This window comes from Nestor notabilis, unplaced genomic scaffold, assembly GCF_000696875.1.
Source record: "Nestor notabilis isolate BGI_N333 unplaced genomic scaffold, ASM69687v1 scaffold3179, whole genome shotgun sequence".
NCBI lineage: Eukaryota > Metazoa > Chordata > Aves > Psittaciformes > Psittacidae > Nestor > Nestor notabilis.
The window spans coordinates 8290-18192 of record NW_009943937.1 but is presented as its reverse complement, the minus strand read 5'-3'; the positions used below and the strand labels follow the sequence as shown (position 1 = coordinate 18192).

The following is a 9903-nucleotide window of genomic DNA, read 5'->3' as shown; positions in this document are numbered from 1 at the left end:
TAGGGAAGCAGGGAAGAAGAGCCCAACTAGCATCAGATATTTCTTTTAAATTCCCTAATTACATTTAAAATCTTACTGAAGTTGTAGTAAAACACGGGAGTTGGGAATGGAGAGACATGTAAAAGGACAGGCCTTCCTCATCTTTTCGGTCTGTTCTACTGTGAAGCCACTGGCCTGTTCTCTCTTAAAACTTAGAGCAGTTCATTTTCAGCACCCGATTATAATTTTCTAAGGAGCTATTGTGCTAGCAAGTGATTCTGGAGTTCATCAGGGTTTGGCTGTGCACTTTCTCCATCAATGAGTCTTGGCAGTCTTGAGCTGGCTGATTTATTCCAATGTTACGCTTGCTGGAGATGTTCCATCAGGCTGCAGATGGGAGAAGACAATTACAGCTAATACTGTAACATACATACAGTCATATGCAGAGGGGTTTCTATTCAAAATGGAATGCCTATCATAATATTTACATTTTGACATCTGAGATAATACAATAGCTTAAAAGTACAAAGAAATCTGATAATGTTCCAAGTAGCATAATGTCAGATTTTGTTCCTAAACATTGCAACACTAATCTTTGTCTGGGCTTTTAGTTTTTCCCCTGTTCAAAGAGAAAAATGCATATATGTTTGTGTGTATGTGGACAAGCATGTGTCTGGAGAAATAGTAAGTTAAATGTGATTATTTGTCAAGAACTTAAAGGTAATTTCAGTAACCATTTAATTTCATCAGCAGAAATTTCTCGCGTAGCTTTGCCATCCAAAAACCTGTCAGTAAGTGTAGCTGCTGAGGACAAGACATACAGAGCAGGTCCGGTTTCAGATACCATCATCTCGTCAGTGATTGTGGATGAATTGCTAACTTCCTTGGAACAAAATGGAATTTATTAAAAAATTTATGCTGGCTTTCTTTGAGTAAACAATTTATCCTTCCTCCCTGGGCTGAAGGCAGGTTTAGGCCATGAAGGTTAATGCATTTTTCCTGTAGAGCTGGATTGAAGAGTGCGCTTGAATAGTCAAGATTCCCCAGTAGTGTTAGAAAGCAGCAATTAAAGGTGGAAGCTTAGTGATTTCAAACAAACTTTGAGGCATCGATGATGGGCTTCTGTGGAGTGTCCATGAGGCAGAAGCTCCTGGGATACCTGTCTGCATGCAGCTATGCAAACAATGAAATTGGTTCTGAATCGTGCCAGTGCATTAATCTCGCTGTTAGAGGCACAAGGTCTGTAAACGAAAGGGGGAGAAAAATGCTTGCAGGGGGAGAAGAAAACAGTATTAGCAGTGAGCGTGGTTTTGAAAGACGTGAGGCTTTTATTGATCCTTAAGTGACTCATTCGCTAGTAACCAATTTTCCTTAAAGGCTCAGAAAGACATTTTTTATAAAGCCCTCGATTGCAGTAATGTGCACTATTTGGCTCAGACTTAAGAACAAAAAGCACACACAACCATCAAAACCAGATTGCTTCTGTTTTTTGGGGATTTTTATGAATTAAATATAGATTTAAATCTGAAATGTTTTTCTCTCAGATGTACCTGAGTGAGGACTAGCAATGCTTCCTAAGTAAAAAACGGCTGTGAAATATGTTCAAGTACACTTACATACATACCCAAGTTCAAAACAAATTCATATTTATCACCCAGATGTCCTCAGCCTTCTCCTCCCCTCACAGGTAATAATCACTACTGCAATCATAAAACATTTCCAGATGAAGAAAGACAAGCTACTGCTATTTAAGCCTTTGAGACCTTCCTCTTCTGCTGTGTAACTCCCTCTGTGTAAATCAAGTTATTCAGGAGTCTGCAGCAGTAGCAGTGAACCGTGGGCCGCAGTCCTAAACATGAACCTAGACATTTTTCTGATGAGCCAATCTTCCCAGCTGCTCTGAGGAAGAGAACTGAAAACTCACATACGCCGCTCACTCAGCGCTCTTTCAGACAGGCCAACACTGACAGAAACTCCATTCTGCTCCATAGAGCTGTACCACACCAGATTTAGGCACCAGCATTGACTAAGGAAGAAAACTATTTATTTTACTGAATAGCAAAGATTTTCCATTCACCTCCCGTGTTGTTTTTTCCATAGTAAAAAAAAAGTAGAAATAATTGAATTACCAGTATGCTATGTCTGTATCTAATCCATCCACAGTCTGGAAGTTAGATAATTTACCATAACTTGCAGGAAGCAGCATCTCTCCAGCTTGTTTTCTATGTTGAGTTTGCCTCCTGCAAGTTACTCAGTTGTGTATACCCCATACTCCATTGAGTATGCCATACACCATCTGTCACCCTTGTACACAAATGAAGTTGAGAACCATAGCCTTCAGAAATATTCTCCATTATCGTGTAATGAAGAACTATATATTTAATAAAAGCTCAGAAGAAGTAAAATAAAACACTACTTCAGAATGCTATAAGGCTCTCTCCTCTGGAAAAATCTGTCTCCTTTCAAGAGCCTTTCTTATTTCATTAACAGTACCTCTATATTTTGAGTCTTTGAGCCATTGTCAGAAGGGTTTAATTTCATGGAAAAAACATCTCCTAAAATGCAATTTATGCTCATTCGGACAATTGAACTGGCATTAATCAGTTGCTTCCTGCTCCTAAGAATGGTACACAGCAGTCCCAGTGTATCTGAAGAAAATACCAACAAAATTCAAACATGACAAAGTTAAAAATCAATTAAATTACATATCAACGAGTAATCTAAAGAGCATCTCACTTATTTGCCTTGGCATTCTTCTTGAAGAGTGAGGTATAAGCACATATGCTATACTGCCAATCTGCATTTAGCAGAAAACCAATTACAATTCCTTAAAGTCCAATGAAGCTTCTTGGATGCAGTCCTATTTCCATCAAGTAGTCTGATGGTGAATATAATTCTTCTCCTTTATCACTGGAGTCAGCACTCTTCCTCTTCTGCTTCCATCTCCAGATTACCATGCTTTATACATAGTGCTGGGAGGGTTCCTTTGTATATTTTGTGCTTTGTGTAGTTACTGTTTTCCATCCATCTCTGTAGTCTTCACTAGTTCCTGTCTCAGAAATCTTTACTTTAAATTTAAGTAAGGAATAGTAAGACACTTGGCACGTTTTCCAGTAGAAAAATTCACACAGCATTGAGATTAATATTGACAATATAATTCAGACTGGTTTTCCCAAATAAATCTGAAATATATGAACTGACAAGGGAATCTTAGTAGTTTTGCACAAATGCATTATATTTTTGCTACCAAAGTGTCCCACAAGCCTGAAATAAGATCCCATGTGAAACAGAAGAAAGGTAAGCATGGTGTAGGATCTAATTTAATTTTGCCATTTGAAAACTGCTTGGAGGACTGTAGAGAGAACCACTGAGGAGTCTCGGCAACTGTATATATGAACTGACAAGGGAATCTTAGTAGTTTTGCACAAATGCATTATATTTTTGCTACCAAAGTGTCCCACAAGCCTGAAATAAGATCCCATGTGAAACAGAAGAAAGGTAAGCATGGTGTAGGATCTAATTTAATTTTGCCATTAGAAAACTGCTTGGAGGACTGTCTGTGTAGAGAGAACCACTGAGGAGTCTCAGCAACTGTATTTGTATGTGTGGTGGCCTGTATAAAAGTGACTTCATTTGTCATAAGAATCTAAGATGATATGACAGCCTTCCTGGCACTGGAAACTGTATCCCTGGGTCAGGGGATAATGAACGGTGAGATTTTATCCTCTAAGAAGTGTTTTTATATTGTTACCTGATTTCACCTGCATTTGTTGTAACCAGTACAAAGAATGACACTGTCTAAAACATCCATCCTGTAGCATTTACATGCTGTACTGGTACCATTAACAAGTTGAAAATTAGAATTAGAAAAATACTAGAAGCAACTAATCTTATTATAGTCCCCTAAAAGTGAGGCACCATTAAATGATTGCTTGAAATGTCCAGTGCCCTCTAGTCTGGTGTACAATGTAGGGTAAGTCCTTCTTACTAAGAGACACTTAGAAAAAGAAAACTAGAGTTAACTCAGTCATTTGATTGATTCTAAAAGGTTGTTAAAACTGCCCTTGCCTCCTTTTAATGTCTAGTTGTCCGATACTGGGACTTACACTTGTGTTGCGACGAGTTCCAGTGGGGAGACTTCTTGGAGTGCTGTGCTGGAGGTGACAGGTAAGCGATGTCCAGGGGCTTTTTTCAGTTGGCACAAAATGAAGAGTAAGGTCTGTTAGAGCAGTCTGAAGCCAGTGATCTTTTCTAGAAATTCTGGGGTTGAGATGGAGAAGTTTTGGGTGGGAAGGCTGGTTCCTTCACTAATTTCATTGCCTTTAAATGCCCATTAACACTGCAACAATTCGTATTTGTATCCAGTGAACAATGATATGCTATAACTCTTCTCAACAGGAGTGTTAATAAACTGAGGATTCCTCCAGTAATTGGCTCAGGCAAGAAAACTGTTACGTCTGTACAAAGGCCTGCCAAAGTCCAGCTCTCTGAGTTGATCTGCATATGGGAACTTTCTCAGGCTTTTAGTAACTGAGGTTTTGGAGTTCTTTGTACACTTCAGCTAAGCTGGGCTTTTGTTGTCCTTTTTTATAAAGTATATTTGTATCATCTTTTTTGTTTTGCAGTATGTCCCTAAAGAATGATAGCTCTTCATCCAAAGATATACACAGTATGCAACTTAGTGGGGACTTAGTTCTGTGCAGACTAAGAGCATTGGTTATGCTGATTTTCCAGATGTTTGGCATGTTTTTCCTTTTAATCTTCTTCTTCTTCGACCAGATTTATACAATCAAGGATAAAAAGTAACTGGTTTGTATTTGCCCCTCGCAGAATCCGGTGGAGCAACAGTCAGTAAAAATTATGATATAAATGACCTCCCTGGGCCACCATCCAAACCTCAGGTCACTGATGTCACAAAGAACAGTGTCACCCTGTCCTGGCAGCCAGGGACTCCTGGAAGCCTACCAGCTAGTGCATATATCATTGAGGCTTTCAGGTATGTGAATTACTCTGCTTTTTCTCTCTTTCCTTTCTAATCTTGTTTAAACCCTGGTACCAGTTGTTCTCTTGCTATTATGGTGTTCTTTTGGACTCTACACAGAGCATTAAAAGCTTATTAAAAGACCCAACTCCTATGGCAGGCACTGATTCTTATTTTTTAATGTGGGGTTTTGGGTTTTTTTTAATTTATTATTTTTTCTAAGTGATTAATGAGAGAAGCATCTAACTATTTCTTCAAGTCAGTGAAAATATCAACAGGACAACACAGTCATTATTTGTTACTTTTCCCTTAGTAGTGATGATGATCAGTGAGTTTCCTGTGGGAATGCTGCAGGTCAAATAATTTGGGCCAGTGTTATCTTGACTACCATAGTACAAATAACCTGAAAATACATGGATGATCCTGAAGCCTCTCTGCATCCTTTAATTCCTGTTCTTGTTAAAGCACCACCTATTAAAGAGTGAAAGCATTTTCTGTTTCTATTTTTTACTGGTTTAGATACATTTAGCTTTTTCAGCTAAAAGTTTTGTGTTGATAATTTAGGATTTCATCCGTCAGCATGAGCCTAACTCCAGCTGCTCCCTTCCACACAGCAGCAATTGCTACGTGCTATGAAAGAACTCCTGGGCTCCGACTCAGCAAGTTTGTTTAGGCATAGCCCATACCTCTCACGTGTATCAATAGTATATGCTTCAGCTTAAAAATGTGCACATTCCTAAATGTTTCCATTAATCAAGATGTTCAACAAATGACAAATGATTTAATTCATCTTTTAATTAAAATGAATGCAGGAATTTGTCAAAATCATATGCACGCAAATGTAAGAAGCTGGAGTGATAATACTTCATCCTGCTATGTTAATACACAAAGAACACTACTGCATGTGCAGACTGTTGATTTTGGTCGGGAACTTACCCATTGTATATTGCATGAAGGAAACAATTGAAACAATATGAAACTTGTAGCTTTTAATTTTCTTCTTCCTTTTAATGTATCTGAAGATAATTTTGTTTTATCGATGCTATACAACAAAGCACAGCAAGATAAAACTTTCTCTTTAAACTTCTGTGGTATTTCACCCTAGATTTGCTCTAATGGCATCCCGTCAAGAACTTTAACAAAAGCCAGGCATTTGCATGAAAAGCTATTTTTAACAATCACAAATTAAAGTTTCTTCATGCAGTGGATTGTAGTCTAATAATAATGTCCAATGGAAAATGTAGTGACAGGAAAAAAAAATCATATGCTTTCCTCCATTTACAAGCAGATTTCCAGCAGGTTTTTTGTAACTTTGAGTATGAATTTAGTTCAAGGAGTCTACTTTTCTTCCAATGACAATTTATTGACATAATTTACTTAGCAGTATAGAAAATTATTCTTTTAACGGGATTTTCTTTTTTAAGGTTTATGTTCAAGAGTGGCCTATTTAGAAATCAAATTTACTTTACAGCTTTCCAAACTTCCCTTTGCAGGTGTTTATGTTAGAGAAATAGCAAAAGCTTTTGCTTCTATTGAAAGGAGAAACACTTTCGACAGCTATGTGGGTTTTTTTAAATCCCATCTTGATGAGTTAACCAAAACAAATACTTTGATTTTTACCCTGCTTTTACAACTTTTTCCTGTACTTAGACTTGACGTGGGGTTACAGAAGTAGGTGTTTTCACTTTATTTTTCTCTTGCATTAGTCAGTAATCTTTAACCCTCTTGTCATTGCAGTCAATCTGTGAGCAATAGTTGGCAAACAGTGGCTAACCATGTGAAGACCACTCTCTACACTGTGAGGGGACTGCGCCCCAATACAATCTACCTATTTATGGTGAGAGCTATCAATTCACAAGGCCTGAGTGATCCCAGCCCTATGTCAGATCCTGTCCGAACACAAGGTAATAGTAATTATTAAGGTTTACGTGCTTGAGCTAAAATAGAGAGAATGAACTGAGAGTTGACCTATAAGTCAGTCTGGCCATTTGGCTTTAGCGTCCTGACTGAAGGAATCATGAATTAACCAATAAAGATAAAAAAATAGGTCAATGTTTGCTGTATCAATATGGAGCTTAGGAGCAATAGCTTAGCTCTTTAGTCCTTTGTAAACTGCAGACATTTTGGTTTGCAGTTCATTTAGGCCTGGTGAGCTCCTTGATGCCTGGTTTCTGTTGAAAGTAACGTGAGTTATCCAAGCTTTTCTGAAAAGTGCTCAGAATGCCATGCTCTCCTCAGAATGTTTCATCTTTTTGTCCTTACTTCTTCTCCATTATTCTAATAGGGATATTCTATAATAACAAGTGCTTATGATAGACAGACACCGTGATTTGCATTAGTTTTAATCAGAAGACCTGCAAAAAATATCTGCAGTGTGTTGATTAATCTGGTCCAAAATCTAGGCAGACAATTAATGTCAATTAAGGCATCTGCATGCTAAGAATATTTTGAAGTTATTCTGAGAAAAGTATGGGTCTTCTACTTACTTACCTGGATTTCTGAATTCTTGATGTTAATCCATTGCATAAAGAACGAGGGAAGGCTGAGGTGAAGTGATATAATTGATAGGTGTGATCTCCACTGCTATTGAATTAACTTTTGAATTCTGTTCACCATTACATCAAGCTCTAATCTGTGTCTTACTGGCACTAACAAATTTCTCTTCACAGCATGGATTTTTTGGCTTGAATACTTCGTACAAGTGTAGTTCTGTGTTAAACAGGTCGGAATACAGGAATTAATGATTTTTTTTTAATCCTATTTTTTTATTCTTTTAATAGCCCCTCTCACAGTTAATTTAGAATGACATCTTCTGTCTCTCTTTATGGACGTTAGAAAAGCGTGCCTGAAGAGTGCGTCCTGTGTCAGCTTCCAGCATGCGTTACTGGTTTGGGTCCTTTGTTGTTCCTAGGTGGATAGAGAGAAACAAGAGTAGGGTGGTATTTCTTTATCACATAAGCATCACATCCAGCCCCTCATACCAGTCTGTTCCTGAATAAATCTGACCTTGATAATTACCCCCTCCAAACAGTTATCATTGCTGTAAAAGGAGAAACAGAGCTGCTTTCTGAAAAGCTGAAGGAGTGAGTTGGGCAGGGATTTCATGGCTTCACTAACCATGGAGTATCACAAGTTTTCTTCACTTTCCTCCTCACCCATTATTATAGGGTGACTCATGCTTTTTATTGCACCAGCCTTTTAGTCTGCGTAACTTATCACCTAGTTAAAAAAAACAACTTTGTTTGGCATTTGAGTGTCAAGTATAGACTTTTTATCTGACATACTGACAAGCAATTTGATTTCAGTAAAAACATGTCTTTTAATTAGCTACAGCATGTGTTGCAGCTTCCATTTCCAGAAGCTGCTTAGTAGTCAAGCACACTGAGACATGTACAGGATTTATAGCTTCTTTGCAAGCCTGCAGTTTAATAGAATTAAATCATAAAATCAATTGAAAATTAACATAATGTTTTGATGTGATTTCTAATTATGCCTGAATTCAATTCAGGCTCACGGAAGAAGCTGACACACGGTAAAATGTCTATTCACAGTGGCCATGGAGGAACAAAAAAGCAGCTATAGCAGTGCTATATAATATTAGTTTGCAACAGGTGTGTGTAGTAGCTTTAATAGCTGAGCATGTAATTTCCTGGTATTAAGTATAGAAAAGACAAATAATAGGATTTTATGCCTGTTTTCACCACTGGACCTCAAATGGACAGTTGGGCACTTTCAAAAGGCCTGCCTTATATGACTTAGATCAAATAAGGGCAGAGAAATGGGTAATTACTCTAAGAAAGGAGCTGATTTCTTGTTTGGATTATTAACAGATCAAACCATATGTTAAAAAACGCTTTAAAGAAACTATATATAATCCTATCTCTGGAATTTAAATTGCTAGCAACTGATAGTAACTTCACTGGAAGCTGTTAAAAGACAGGTTAGAGGAAATACATAGCAAATTTAATTTTAGAGATCTCTGAACTGTAATCAGAATATAGCTTCTTGTGCCAGTTTTGCTTGAGTCATGATTTTATTATTCCAGTACTTGATGATATTCTTATAGATAGATCTACTGCTTTTCTATCAGCAGTCTCCTAGTGATGTGAAAATGACATTACAAGATATTACACTGTGAGCATCCTATATGCATAAGTTTCCAAGTGTACATACTGGAAAACAGGATACTTACTTCTTACTGATATTAGCCCATGTTATTGTGTTACTTCTGGGCATACATCCCACTAAAATGATGAAATGTACTTGATACATATGTTGAAATGTCTTCTGAGGGAATACAGGTACTTTGCTGGTTGTATACCACAGGATAACTTAACCTGAAATGTAGCCATGGCTAGCTGTAGGTCTTTTGTACCAGGGATCATTGCTTTTTGTGGACAGCAGCGTAAATTATCATCCTGTAAACCACTCTTGAGTTGCTGTCTTACAGATTTGTTTTATCATAGCTCTCTGTTTATTGGTTTCTTTGGATAGGGATAATTTGCTAGACAAACCCCTTCACTGACATCCGTATTTGGATTATATTCCCTTTGGAGATCCATGGAGCCATTTTCATTTGAATATTAGTAGAAACCTGTTGCAATATTGTTTATTGGTGGCTCAGAACCCATAACAATCCAGACTTATGAAGCTGAAATATTGATGATTAAAACCTACTGTCTTTCAAAATCTGGAGGCATGTGATTCAAACTCAGTTATATTTAAATGTTTCATTTGTAAGGGCACTATCATTTCTTCTTCATAATATTTAGAAGATAAAAAGATATCACATGCTACATACTCCCATATCTAAGACCATCAGAGGGGGATGAAAACCTTGTATGTATATATTCTTTTTACAAGGACATGATGTTGATCCAAAAAAAGGGAAAGTGTCTTTGGCTGGTGGATCCCAGGAGAAAACCAAGCAGAATTCACAGATG

The 9903-nt window shown here is 37.5% G+C and overlaps 1 protein-coding gene across 1 annotated transcript in view; it reads left to right on the top strand.

Moving 5' to 3' along the window:
* The window catches only part of LOC104411696 (roundabout homolog 2), a gene marked incomplete at both ends in the record, with an annotated part of 45376 nt that overhangs the window by 27366 nt on the left and 8107 nt on the right, over window positions 1-9903 (top strand). Inside the window, 3 exons of the mRNA XM_010022183.1 lie at window positions 4065-4146; window positions 4810-4975; window positions 6698-6864. Coding sequence (XP_010020485.1) covers window positions 4065-4146; window positions 4810-4975; window positions 6698-6864 — 415 coding nt within the window. The remainder of the gene's footprint in view (window positions 1-4064; window positions 4147-4809; window positions 4976-6697; window positions 6865-9903) is intronic.